At 40.5% G+C, this 15083-nt stretch overlaps 1 protein-coding gene across 8 annotated transcripts in view; it reads right to left on the reverse strand.

Annotated features, from left to right (window-relative positions):
* Window positions 1–15083, reverse strand: part of brip1 (BRCA1 interacting helicase 1) — a 68615-nt gene that overhangs the window by 47431 nt on the left and 6101 nt on the right. For all 8 annotated transcript variants that reach the window (XR_007180320.1, XM_048160438.1, XM_048160437.1 and 5 more), the window contains exons 7-14: window positions 10624–10926; window positions 6599–6820; window positions 6123–6322; window positions 5249–5381; window positions 5009–5163; window positions 3985–4153; window positions 3737–3877; window positions 3363–3524 (exon numbers count right to left, since the gene is read on the reverse strand). Coding sequence is in view for 7 of the 8 variants with exons in the window: in XM_048160438.1 (XP_048016395.1) it covers window positions 3363–3524; window positions 3737–3877; window positions 3985–4153; window positions 5009–5163; window positions 5249–5381; window positions 6123–6322; window positions 6599–6820; window positions 10624–10926 (1485 nt within the window). In the remaining variant the exon portion in view is untranslated. The remainder of the gene's footprint in view (window positions 1–3362; window positions 3525–3736; window positions 3878–3984; window positions 4154–5008; window positions 5164–5248; window positions 5382–6122; window positions 6323–6598; window positions 6821–10623; window positions 10927–15083) is intronic.

Below are 15083 nucleotides of genomic sequence, written 5' to 3' on the forward strand. Positions count from 1 at the left end.
TACTCAAATTAGGGTGATTCAAAAATCAATACACCCCACTGAAAGTCTCTGGAGCAAAGCTAAATTTTAGACTACAAATGTCTAATTTAACAAGAATTCAACCACAGGTGAGTCTAATTATTCATTACACAGCTGTCCAGCAGACAGTTGACGATAAAAGGATGTTAAAACCCCTTCCCATTTCATGCTGTCAGCAATGGCACCACATGGAAGAGAAATGTCACAAGACCTGAGAAAGAAAATAATTTCTTTACACCAGAAGGGTGGAGGCTACAAAAAGATCAGTAAAGCTTTACTTTTCAGCCAGAATACTGTAGCAAAAGTTGTACAAAAAATTTAAAAAGATAGAACTGCAACCATCTCACAGAGACGTCCAGGTCGTCCACGGAAGTTAACACCTCGACAGGAGCGTCTTCTGATGAGAAGGGTTGAAGAAAATCGGCATGCAAGTTCACTGCAGTTATCTAAAGAAGTAGAAAGCCAAACTGGGGTGACTATTTCCCGTGACACAATAGGGCGTACACTGCAGAGGAATGGCATGAACGGGTGCCGTCCACGAAAGAAGCCTCTCCTTAAGCCCAGGCACAAAAAAGCCCGCCTAGAGTTTGCCAGGGCCCATGCTGACGAAGATGAAGATTACTGGGACTCTATGCTCTGGAGTGATGAGACCAAGATAAATGTTTTTGGAACTGATGGCTTCAAAACTGTATATTGTCGCAAAGGTGAGGAATACAAATGCATAGTGCCTACAGTGAAACATGGTGGTGGCAGTGTCCTTATGTGGGGTTGCATGAGTGCTGCTGGTGTCGGGGAGCTGCATTTCATTGATGGCATCATGAATTCACAGATGTACTGCTCTATAATGAAAGAGAAGATGCTACCATCACCCCGTGCCCTTGGTCGTCGTGCACTTTTCCAACATGACAATGATCCTAAACACACATCTAAGGCCACTGTTGGATTTCTGAAGAAGAACAGGGTGAACGTGATTCATTGACTCCTGATCTGAACCCAATCGAACACCTATGGGGAATTCTGAAGAGACAAGATGAGCATCACTCTCCATCCTCTCAAAAAAGAGGTCATTCTTGAAGAATGGAAAAAGATAAATGTTGCAAAATGTTGCCAACTTGTTCATTCCATGCCTAGAAGACTTGGTGCTGTCATTAAAAATCATGGAGGCCATACAAAGTACTAGATGTAGTAGTTTTTGTTGTGGGGTGTACTCATTTTTGCATCACCCTAATTTGAGTAAAACTGAAAAATGTGTAATCTAAGTTATATTATTAACCTTACTTTCATGTTATAAGTTAAACAGATGTTATATTACACGTAGTCTTGTCAACATTTTAGAAATTGTTTTTGTGTTCATTGAGATATTGTTTAAAATGTTACTTTTCAAAGGGGGTTTACTCATTTTACGCTGAGCACTGTATATATGATATAAATATACAATATATATATACACTGTATGTGTAAAATCACATATTTACAAAATAAAATATGTAAAATATACAAAGCAAAATCACTAATAAAACAAACGAACAAATAAACAAAGTATTTCTGTAATACAATTACCTTGGATCACACGTGCTACAGTATCTCTACTAATACTGTTGAGACTGCATTTATGGCTATGCCTAGGAGACTGCAGACAGTATGCTGACAGGCCTTGGGGGCTCATAGCCTGCGCTCAGACCCCCTGCAGAGCACTTTGACTTTGAGAGGATGCAAGTTATATAGATACATCCACCAACCCCTCCTTTCCACCCCACTTCAAGCGCCAGGCGCCAGTTTAGATGCATCTTCACACAGACAGCTTGGCGACGTCAGTTCTAATGGCTCTTATCTTAATCTGCTTTAAAAGCATCCTGCATTTCCACAAGATCTTTTCACCTTTCCGAGCCCACATTTAATAAGCAGGCCATCCTAACTGTTTAGCCCTTCTTGTCATAAGGTCATGCCAGAAAATACAGGCTGCTGCGGTTAACAGGGGTCCAACTGAGACAGGTTGGAAGCTGCAAAACCACATCTTGAGAACTGTAAAGGGCCTGCGTGTGCGAGTTATGAATGATAATGCTGGGGGGACTGGGGGTGGTATAGCACAATTGGTGCCATGGGGACAAATGTCCAGAACAGACACATATCATACACATGGTCCCTAGCAGAAAGGAGAGATAGTGATCAAGCAGTAGTGGAGAGGTGTCTGGAGACTACAGATGCTCTGGTCTGCTCCTCCTCAGACGGGACTCTCAGGCTCCGGAACTTCCACAGTCTCCAATGAGTCCCTAAACTGCTCAATTTCCAGATTAAATATTAATCCACATGGAACATTCATACATGGACATGATATACAGTAGGGAATTTATGTGGTCAATTTATAAAGAAACTGGTTCTTGTCTTAAAGTTGGATTCTGGTAGGCTAAATATATTGGAAATGTACACTAAGTCTACATCAACACAAAGATGTACATGCACACACACAGACATTTGAGAATGTTAATCATCCCCTCTGAGGGTACATCATGACAGGCAGCTTGAATAGGGCTGAATTATTCATTAGCTAAACGAAACAAACAATGAGGAACAAAGTATTTTTCAATGGTTTTCAATAATTGAGCCTGTTACCTGAAAAGGGATACAGAAAACCATGAGCCAGCACTCAAAGGTTTGTTCATTATCCATAATACATTACAGCTACGTATTACTAGTGCATTTGGTCATCGTCTGACCGCTGCTATTGAATTTTGAAACAGCTTCTTCTGGTGTTATGACTTTCTGGATCCTCTACCCGAATGTCAGACAGCAACCACAGTCTTACACAGCACGCATTGATATTTTTACTGCAGTTCTGAGGAAACCATCAGCATGTTTAGAGAAATGCAAAATTGTGGTCTCTAAGGCCTCCCAGTGGCAGCTTTGTAGAGCTGCAGTACCAAATTGACATGACTTAAACAACAACTCATGGTTCAGAATCTTAGATTTTGATAGATTCTTTATAAGCAAATAAATATTGATGAGATTAAATGGTTAACTGGATTTTTATATTTTCTGTTGCCACAGTACTAGATTGAAGCGGGAGGTTGCCAGTGTGGTGCTATGCAGTTGCTAAGATGTTTAGGTTGGCTGCTTGGCCATTGCTAGGTTAGCTGGTACTAAAAAGTCAAAAGAGACCATTCAAAAGTCTCTATGGTTCTTAAATATCATTCATATCCTTAGCACAAATGGTGCTCCTAAATTGAAAACCTGGAGTTAGAGGTTTGTTCAAATTCTTAACCATATGTATGAGCAATACTTGTGTTGTGTTGTGATACTTGTGTTAACCAGCGCCAACAATTGCAGAGAATATTGACTGTACACACCTTGTAGGATGGCAGGAAGCAGAGAACCCCTCGACTCACTGTGTGGCACACTTTCAAAAGCAGGGCCCCTACTTCATCCTGGAAGGCAAATGTCTCTGCATGCTGAAATGTGGCACAAAGTTTACGACCCTGAGGCCCTGCACCAACTGTACCGACCCAGACCTGCAATATAAACACACACCTATTACACAACTCAGAATTTAAGTTACACTACCATTCAAAAGTTTGTGGTTATTAAGGTTTTCTTTAGATAAATTAATACTTTTATTTAGCAAGAAAAAGTAATTTTAATTTGTAATAATCTTTCACAATTTAACTGTTTTTACTGTATTTTTTGCTGGATGCACATCCTGAAAATGCTATGTTGCAATGACCTGTGACTTGCTGATAACGTGATTGGCCTCTAGCTGGATGGAGAATTTAATGCCCAGCTCAGAGGAAAAGGAACCCATGGGAGAGAGGGTGCCCGAAGTCAGCACAATACTCCGCACTGAATCGCTCAGATCTGAAAATGCCTGCAAATGACACACACCACCAACCAATACAGATTACAATTCATATTCATACTGACACCATTCAAAGTGGATTTTAAAAGTACTGCAGCAAGCATAGTTGTTCTCACCACAGCAGGGTTGAGGCACCAAAAGCTGAGGGTGTGCACTAGAGTTTTGGTGCGGGTGCTCTGTCGGCGACGCTGGGGTCGTGCAAAAAAGCCATGAGCATCGGGCGGGTCCTGCTGGGTGGTCCACATGTAGCTCTGCTGGAGAGCCACACGGTAATCATCTGCAAACCTGTACAGATTTACAAACAGAGAAATTAAGTAAAACCAATAGATGAATGTGAAATAACTGGAATTTGGGTTACAAGAGCATGTAGTAGAAGTTTATTCAAAGCTTTTAAAAAGAGACAAGGATTATCAAGCACACTAAAATACATTGGGAGTTATTTTCGTGCATTAAACTAGGGCTGGGAGATATGCCAATTATTTGAAGATACATTTGTATGATTTAGCTGGCAGTATTAAATTAGGAAACATTTATTAATCTACTAAGCTTCCTGAAGTCTGTGTCATCAGACTAGTTTCACCAATCCACAATGTCCTGCAAATTTAAATATCAGTATCAAAAAGTTTTCCATTGATTAGTTCAAACTAATCTTCGGAGTTTATTAATTAATTATTTATTACTAATTCATTAATTCATTAATTATTAATTCATTTAGTATGTTCTAGTTCTAGTATGTTCTAAGTGGCACTTTCCATGCAATAAAAACATTTTGTAAAAATATAATGTAGGTAAATATTATAACCAAGTACTGTTATACTGAAACAATTAAGTGAAAAATGTGGAAAAGCCAGTGGGAAACAAGCACTATTTATTTATAACTAAAATTCACTATTTTACTTCTAGCAGCTTATTTTGAATTTATGATTCCTCTCTAAATTTTATACTTAAAGTTTTCTTTTACACTTAAATCTTGTCGACTTTTAGGAGTAGACTAGCATTAAGATAATTTAAAGCAAAAAGACATGGACTAGATGCCATAAAACTCCAACTGCGATTTCAAGGGGACTTTAAAAATCACTGCCAAAAACCTTTTTAGAGATAGTAAGGTAAGAAGAATGATGGGTAGTTTGTGATAATGACCTGCAATTTTGTCTGAAAAGAAATTCCAGCACCATAAAGAGGCTTTTGAGCATTGACTGAGTGTTGGAGCTGATGGTGGGAACCTGCACCGTATCTTCTCTCCCGTTCACTACCCCGATCCGCTCCTCCTTCTCTAACACTGCTGCCAGGTTTTTCTACACAAATCAGATAAAAAGGAGGGCAGACTGTTAGTATACTCCTTCTGGTAAAAGGGGAGAAAGATACACAGAGGAAGAATACCTGTAGCAAAGAGAAGGTGTCTGCTGTGATGCCAAGACCATGGAAGATGCCAAGAACCTCCGTTCCTGTCCAGACCTTACAGGAAGACTCATATTCACGCTCCTCTAAGGCATTGCAGCTTTCCTGCACCCAGCTTCATAAAAGTATGGACACAAATATATAAATTAATTTCATTTCAATTATTTCAAAGAGAAATAGTTGAACTATTTAGCTCCCAATTTAACAAAAAAAAAAAAAAAACCAGATTGGTCCACATAAAGAAATATTAAAAATAGGGCTGGGACGATACATCGATTCTCGATCGATACAAAGAATCTGGATCGATCCTGATATTTTCTCTCTCTAATCGATTCTGAGATTAGTTTTAATAGCAGATGGTGCTCCAGGCTAGTTTTTAAACACACGCTCTCAAACGCTTACGAAGAAGACTGCTGGACAGCACTCGTGCGTTCAGCTGAGTCACGTAAGTTTAAATATACTTGCACCTCGCCTCAGAACACTTTTATGATGCGAGATTTATAATTCGCTTCAACCTTTTCGAACTTTATGAATGATTATTTTAGGTTTAAGTGGTGTGTGTAAAGGAACTGGAAGCAGGCAGTGTACAAGTGTTTCTAAAGCATGTATAATAGTGCCATCTGCGGTTTAAAAACTAAGCTCAGAATCGATTCGAGAGAGAATCCCGATACATCGGAATATAACAGAATTGCTCTAGATTCCTTGTATCGTGAATTGAGATTCAATGTATTGTCCCAGCCCTAATTAATAATTTTCATAAAGCAGATCTCTGACATATTACAACTCATGACGAAGCAGAATATGGATGTCCCACCGCCTATTACGTGAAACTAATGAAGAAAAGAGGGGGTCATACTTGGCAAGGCTGCAGCAGAAGGCTAGCAGTGGCCTGTGTTGATCGCGCCGAATGTTGTGTGTCACCATTCCGTCGATCTCATCACGTGCCAGCAACAGCTGAGCTTGATTCAGGGTGAAACTGGCACTCTCACGGGCACAGTCCTCTATGTTATGAGCCTCGTCCAGCACTACAATCTGCTCCTTCAGATTGATTTCCATCTGGAAAGAGGAGCAAAATGACAGTCATCACCAGATGGATACATATAAAAATCCTTAAAATATCCAAGCACTTGTTTTATCAATCTTACTTTAATTGATTTCTTTAAAATAGGGGTGATTTTTAAAATGTTTTTAGTCTCTAACACAAAAAGATATTCTTAAACTGATAAGTGTGGTATCAGCACAAAACCCTCAAAAAAAGTAAAACAATGTAGTTCATTACATTCTGTATATACTGAAACTTAAATTATAGGAAACTTATGGATTGATGCTCACACTCTCACGAATGAGAGGGTCCAGCAGGTAGTTGTAAGGACAGAACACAATGCAGGCCTCTTGCATGAGTTCCCGTGCTGCGTAGTAAGCACAGGATCGCAGCTTGCCACCAAGACGCACCAGATCCTCAATGTCCCAGGCCTGGTGTAGCCCGTGAACCCACTGTAAAGAGCTCTGATCACGCATTTTATGCACATTGTGGTAGTACCGGCATGACAGACCCTGAAACGACATGGAAATACACAAATGCACACAGATAACATTGCTTTATGAAAAGAGTTAATGCTTGAGATGCATTTGATAACACTTAAGTGGTAAAGCATAGTGCTAGCAGGGAATGTGTGTACTGATATAATGAACGGTTGATGTATGAAAATGTCAATGTTTTGATGAAATTAAAACTCAATCACTATTCAGATGGATCCTTAATGGTTTCTACTGGACAGAGTGCCATCACAATCACTTCCTTATGATAAATGTGCTTTTATATGATTATTTTTGGCAGCTGCCTCACTGCAGAAAAGGGAAGCATCTGTGCATTGTTTTGCAATTCGCTGGAACTTGTAACATGCTGCTGAAAGGCTGATAGCAGCTTCCAGTATACATACTCAAAGAGGGATTAGTCGTCAATGAGAGCATAGGATAAACGTCAACCCGATCGTGCCATTTTGATCCCCCAGTCCTCCAACCCTTATGATGGTGATGATGGCACCACTGAGGGGTGTGCGACCTAACGACAAGTGTCTGAAAGGCCTACGCACTTCAGCTATTCTGTAGGGCCAGAAGAGCAGAATAAAGACTCGGAGTGAGGCTCATAAGAGGACACAAGAGACGGGGCCTCAGGGAGGATGAGGAAAATGACAGCTCATTCTCTCCTCTATCTGAGCAGGGTTGTCAGCACAGTCTTCCCTGCTTTCATGTGCAGGGATGCGACACAGTCGAGAGGTGAGTGGACACCTGTGGTGACAGCGTAATAGGTATCATTATGAGGGCTGCCCGATGGTCAGAGGCTAAATAACATGGACAATACAGAATCTCCCACTGGAACAAAGTGTGTTTGAAGCCTTTGACAAGGCTGCACAACAAAAAAGGTCTGTATGACTGATTGGGGATATTGTTGCCTGTAACCGTTTTCCACAGCTTTGGTGACGGAGATTAAGTTTGTGAAACCTTAAAGCGAGGGTTTGCATTTCACCGTAGGCAGCTCATCTTCTTTTCTTACGACAGTATCACAGTGAAAGGAGAAGAGGGTTCACAGAATAAGTGGCCACACTTGCTGTTTGGCCTGCAGGCCACTGTGAAGATCAGGAAATGAGGTGTTTAGTTCCACAGCAAAGAGTGGGTCAATCTCCGTTCACAAGATCCAATGTAAGACTTTCAATGGCAAACAAATTCACGATGGGTTGATCACTACACTCAATGATGAAACAGAGCACAGGCCATTAACTGTGCATTTAGGTGGTCAGTGGAAATAGTATGTGCAGGGGAGATCTTTTACTAGACACACATAAAAATAAATCTAAACTGACACCATTCTAATGAGGATGCACCACAATTTCGACCACAGAAAATGCCATTCTTCAGTCAAATATTGAAAATGCAGAAAGAATCTGTTAAAGGGTTAGTTCATCCAAAAATGAAAATTCTGTCATTTATTACTCAGCCTCATGTCGGTCCACACCCGTAAGACCTTTGTTTATCTTCGGAACACAAATTAAGATTTTTTTGATAAAATCGGATGGCTCAATCATGTGACTTTGACAGTTTAATATAAGCTCTGAACCACTAATTCGAAACAAAGGATTCGTAAAGCTGCGAAGCTTCATGAAGCAGTGTTTTGAAATCGACCATAACTAGATATTGTTGAATAAAGTCGTTATTTTGTTTGTTTTTTTGCGCACAAAAAGTAGTCTTTCTGGGCATCTGAAAGTGTTAAAGGTCCCATTTTTCGTGTTTTTTTGAAGCTTTGATTGTGTTTATAGTGTGCAATATAACATGTGTTCATGTTTCGCGTGTAAAAAAACACAGTATTTTTCACATAATTTACTTATCTGTATACCGCTGTTTCCACTGTCATAAAAACAGGCTGATGACTTCCTTGTTCTACGAAGTCCCTCCTTCAGAAATACGTAACGAGTTCTGATTGTGCCAGCGGTTCCTGTGTTGTGATTCGACAGCAGCTTAGCTTACCGGTTGTGGTCCATAAACAACGCCTTCTCCAGACAAAGAGGGAACTGCTCCATCTTTCAAGAATAATCTTTGTGTGAATCCGGCATTAAACTGATTGAGATTGAGGAAGCTGTCCTCAGCAAAATGTGCTGCACATAGTTTTACATGTGGATTATAATTTTCGGGAACCGAGTTAAACGTAAATTGTAACCATTGAACTCTAAGTACAGCGTCCCTGGGAAGGCCAAACAAAGGTGATTGGACTGCGGGATGAAAATAACAGCGTTTCGACGACATGGCGACAAACACACTCTACAAACGCAACTCTTGTTCTTCTCCGTGGGAGCGCAACAAGACCACGCCCCCTTTTTTTGTGTATTCCTGTGGGCGGAGGTTAGTCAAAAAACTGTTTTAGTGACGTCATTAAAGAAGGAAGTAGAGGGATGTAGTCCAAACTGGCCGTTCGATGTAGGCGACTTCTGTTGAATAAAATATCTCGCTTGGCATTGAACTTTGAGTTTTGCTTTAAAATTTTACAGATTTTATTTATACTCTAACAACAACATTACACACTAACTAAAGTTTGAAACATGGGATCACGAAGAACGGGACCTTTAATTATCTTGCTGGCAATAGGGGCCTCACTGAGCCATTGGATTTTATCAATAATATCTTAATTTGTGTTTCGAAGATGAACGAAGGTCTTATGGGTGTAGAACGACATGAGGGTGAGTAATTGTTGACATTATTTTCATTTTTGGGTGAACAAACTCTTTAAGGTGCGGCCACATTTACAGTTTTTTTGCAGGTGAAATCCAGACATTTCAATAGGAATCCACACAATTAGGAATTTCCCCTTGCAGATTTCGCAACGGTTTTAAGTTGATCACATCATAATGTGACCTTTTGCACCTTTACTACTTAACACTATAAAACTTATGCGCCAGAGAAACAAGCATGCCGCCATCTTTATAATATTGTCTTCTGTTTTTGCGGTAGCTCTGTACATTTCTATGGCATCGCTGTTGAAGAATAATTAGCTGGTGAAGTGGATTTACTTGTTGTAGAGTTAATGAAAGTTATCATGAGCATTGTAATGTTTAAAGCAGATGTCTTAACAAATGTCAGCAGACCCAGAAGATTTTAAAACGAGCAGTTCATTCATAAATACGTAAGAACGCTGTGGAAATACAAACCGGAAGTCAAAAGACAACGAGCGCAGCGCTGAAAAGGGACGGGGCTACATAAGGTCTATTAAGTTTGGTTGAAGTCATCATTGCATTGGACAACATGTGCATAACTGCACTGTTCTGACATCTATACAGCTGTACGGTATTTTTATAAAGTTGTCAGAATCAAGATTTTTAAGTACAAATGACAACAGAAATGTAATCAATTAGAAAATACTGTATATCATTATTAAAACAATATTAGATTATTTTAGTTATAAAAATACTATATTTTATAATTATTTATTAACATTTTAAAAATAATACTATTCAAGAATATCTTCTAAATATGAAAATATATTAGAAAAACATTAATCAAATTTGTTAAGTTATTCCAAATAAAGGCTGAATTTTTGTTTTGGCTAAGAATTTTCATTTCGCTGCATCACTACAGCCTAGGAATATATAGGTAAAGGCTTCATGACAATGAGAGAAAAAGCTTCATTGTCGATCTCTCACAACACTAATATTTAGTTCAGAGTTTCATAAAAGGCCTTGAACTCAGTGAACCTAAATCTACTCTCTTTTATCCCTCTCAGAGGCACTAATGATGACAGATGAATGAAGAACCTGTGCTCAAAGGTGGTTGCGATATCACAGTGTAACCTGGGAAGGGGGGCGACTCACGTTCTTGGCCTCCAGCAGCTCCTTGCAGCGCTCGTTGCGGTTGGCATGAGGTACCACTTCGGGGTGGACACAGGTGTGGTCTCGGCTGGACAGTATTGTCATGGGCACGGTGGAGTAAAGTGTCCGTTTCAACTCCCGTGCAATCTGTGTGATCTGCTTATGAGTACGAGTGCCGAAAAAGATCTTTGGGATCTTTTTCCTCCCGCTTCCCTCTTTGTCTTTCTCGTTGTCCTTGGACTTTTCAACCAGTTTCTGTCCTGCTTTGAGGTTGGCGCAAGGACAGCGAGAACAAGACACGGGAGACTGTCGGACACAAAGAGAGAGAGAAAAACAAGTCAAGCATAAACATTACAAAGAGAAACAACATACTTGATGCAATTCTACAGCCCTTGTTTGTCCAGCTCATGAAAAGGCCTTTGTATTAGCAGCTATATAGACAATCATTCAAATAACAGGTAAATGCTATAAGTCAAGACACAATGACCCCAAGCAAGACTGTAATTTTAGACTGCGCCATTGTTCATGCTACTGGCCTCCTGATTGGATCTCCTTAATTGCAGCTTTCACACAAAGGGACATGCTTGCCTGCAGCCAGCTCTAGTGGTGAAACTGATCTTGAGGATGGTATGAGCATTTTAAGTGTCCCACTTTCCCCTCTATTCATGGGAATGACACAATTCATGTGTTACACAGTTGGAGTCATTGCTTCACTTTGTGGGAGACAGTGTTATTGTCCGAGTACTGAAATACTGCATGCATAAAACAAGAAAAGCTTGTTAAGTGTTTTAATCTATCTACACTACTTTCGTTTTTTCCTCTCAACAACATGATTTTGTCCAGACATGGCTGATAATTTGCTGATATTACAATTCTATACTATTTTGTGTAAAAAAATTACATTTATTATTATTATTATTAATTTGACCTTTGCTGACATTTGACACTAACGTAATCTAAATGAGCGTGCATAATTTAATATTTAATAAATATGAGATTTTATAAAATAAAATCTCTTATACAAGTTTTCCTTCAGTCCTTCAAAATAACAGTAGCTTCTTTTCCTTTCCTAAGAGTGACAGTAAGATTATCCCTCATAAGCAAATGCTAAGTCACAGCGTGTGTTACACCTTCACATCAGGGATCAAGCTGTCCTTTAGCCTGCACTCCACTGAAGAGGTCCAGCTCCAGTTACCTGAGCTGCTTCTCAAACCTTGTTTGTCATTAAATATTACAGTAAGTGATAGAATGGAAGCGAATGTGAGCCTGTCTTGCAAACCGTCCCCCGGTGGGACAAAGACCAGGTCCGACGTGCTAAATAAACAGAGAGCTGGCAGCAGCTAAGGTTACGGCTTCGCAGGAAGAGTTACGGCCCTGCCGATCACCTTACCTGCTGCTGCCACATTCAATAGGCCAGTCCAAGTATCCTGCCTCCTATACCGAATAATTACTTATTCATCGCAGGGGGGAGAGAAAGGGCCAATTGTGAATGGGAGGCCTTGTCAGTAGCCGTGCAGGAAACAGCTGACACAAGGGTATCCGTTACATGCAGCCTGCCACAGTTTCGGCCCCTCTCGCTACCGCACACCAAATAAGACACCCCTGGAATGCAGATAACAGCCTCCATTGGCCAGACCTGCCGCCATAGACACATTCAGGCGGAGTGGCGCATTCTTTCCGGCGAGGGCCTGATATCAGTGGAGCAGAGAGCTACACCACAGGCCACTCCAGACCTCAACAGCGGCTCCTAATAAAACAGTGTGCGGCATTGTGTGGGAGCGTTAACCCAAGCATGCTGTTCCAGTCAGGGGCAGACACCTGCAGATGCATCTAGCAGCTCATTGCTCTGCTAATAAAATGTGGCCATTGTTCTGGAACCAAAAAATGAGCAAGGATATTGGGAAAGCGTCTTCAGGGGTTTGTAGCAGCACTGGTGTACAATGACAGCATTTCACAGCTCCTGGGGGACCTAACAGCTAGTTACTGTTCAGGGCCAACACACATAGTAGAAATACAAAAATTAAGTTGCAAGTCACTATGTGGTGTGTTTTAGGGGTAATGGATACATGTATGGAACTTATTTTTGCTGGAATGTTTTTTTTTTTTTTTAAACAAACCAGAACTGTGACAGTTGGTACTGTTAATGGTTCCCGCATGAGTATTCTTCTGCTGATGTGAATGGAACACCGTGCTAAAATGAAAGTGATTTGGAAAGTGTTCCATGTGTTACTCGTGGTGAAGTCTGATTCTTAAATGAAACACTCCTATGCGCAGTACTCCTTTTTAGAGAATGAAAAAAAAAACAAAAAAACATGCATGACCAATGAAGTCAAAAGATTCCTAAGTGAACAACTGAACCAGTTCTTTTTAATGAATCAAAATCATACAGCATAAGTCTAATCATTCTTTTGAGACAGTTGTGAACCAAACACATATAGCATGACCAATGAATTCAAAAGATTCCCAAAGTGGACCATTTTTACGAACCTGTTCTTTTTTTAAGAAGCAAAAACATTTGCAACAAAAAAGGATTTGCAAGCAAATGACTCTTACAAGCCAGTGAATAAAAAAAGCACAATCAATAAAGTCAAAACATTCCCAAGTGAACGACTTTCATAAAAAACAAAAACAAAAAAAAACAAACATACATAGCAACTAGTGAAGTCTGATTCTCGTGCTAATGACTCTTATGAGCCAGTTGTTTTTAGTGAATCATAAACTGGAGAAGTTTCTCAATTAATTCGACTCAAATTCAAAAGAATCGTTAAAGGAACCGTTCACCGAATCATTAAGACGAATCACCGGAATTGTTAAATTCTTGTATGAAGAGGCGGAGGATCCTATAGAGTACTTATCAGTTACTGCTGAAAAACATTATAAGAGCTGGGTTTGTTCTGTTAGACAGTTGCATTTCTGTTTGCCAGGTGAGGTGTGGAGAGAGCAGCTCCTGTGTTTGAGATGGTGAGGCTAGATTGTCTGTGCTCTACAATGGCCCTGTAGTGGAAGATGCAGGCCCAAGTGTGAGCGCGAACAATGGAGACTGCATTTCAACAGGCTGGCTCTGAGAGCCTGACACCTGAGAGACTGAAATCTCACACTGTCCGCCTGCCTGGGCCACTGCACCCTCACCATACAGATGGACAGAGAGAGAAGGAGATAGCGGGCGAGAGACAGAGACAGCGAGTGAAGCATTTCAGTGAGGTCTTTACTCCCTATAGCTCTACTGATAGCTGCCCCGGAGCGCCCCCACCCCGCAAATCCTCAATCTCACAAAGCACCTGTTTATCCCCGGAGCGCCGTAACCAGCGGGTGAACCCCATTCAATATTTATCCCAGGCTTTCACAGATCACTGCCAAGCAAGGCAAACCTCTTAATTAAACTGGAGCTCGCTTCAAAGGGCCCATTGAAGATGTCAGTCAGCGCTGGCAGGGGCCAAGAACGGTGTCAGGTGAGAGAGTGAAACCTAAGACCCGCTTTCTCTTCTTCCCCCTACCTAACACACCCCTAGGCCCGCCCATCAAGCCCGGGCCGTCCTCTTCGGAGATAGGCCACCAATCCCGAGGAACACACCAGACAAGTCACTCCCTTTTCCATTGTGCCAGTTGTAAGCAATATGTCCTACGGTGTGACGGGGCGTTCACACCGACACAGATTCTTTTCACCACTGGCTATGTGAATACCTGCGGTGTTCGTTACACTGCATCAGATTTTCTAAGTGGCCAAATGCAGTACATGGAGATGCTGAGCTGCATTTTATAGCCCCGCACGTAAGCCTCTCTCAACAAGCCAAATGAATGTAACACCACATTAGGCAGATTTCTGCTTAGTGTTAATGATGTAGTGCAAACTGTCAGTTTAAGGTTATCAAATTACAGATAAAGGTCAGGCAGATTTCTGCAAAAAGAAAGACTGGATGACGTACCATAAAGTTCATGATCTAGTGAATCTAGCATCCCCAAATGGCAACAAAAACCCATTTTTACATTCAGTCAGACATTTCACTGTAGTGCGCATTGTATTGGTACCAGTCTACGTATAAGGATGAAAGCAACTATTCATGCGTACATTAAATCATAGTCATATGGCTTGATGTGACAAAGCACAAGTCAAATTACAATAATTTAAGAGAGATAATGCCTGCTTAGTGTGAAAAATACCTGCAATGAATCCAGTAATATCCCCTTGAACCTGTTTTGAACCATCCTCTGCTGCCACCCGGTGGTCAAGATATAACGCAATACATAATATTATATTGATAATATGATTTATTCAATAATAAATACTATTCCAGTGGCACCCTTAGCAAAACAGTGGAAGTCTGGGTATCTTAAAGGGATAGTTCACCCAAAAATGATAATTTTTGTCATCATTTACTGATGATACTGATAATATTTTAAGAAATGCCAACAAAACTGTAACAACTTTCTTCAAAATATCATCTTTTTGTGTTCCACAGAATCAA

The sequence above is a fragment of the Megalobrama amblycephala genome, linkage group LG16 (genome assembly GCF_018812025.1).
Source record: "Megalobrama amblycephala isolate DHTTF-2021 linkage group LG16, ASM1881202v1, whole genome shotgun sequence".
Taxonomy (NCBI): domain Eukaryota; kingdom Metazoa; phylum Chordata; class Actinopteri; order Cypriniformes; family Xenocyprididae; genus Megalobrama; species Megalobrama amblycephala.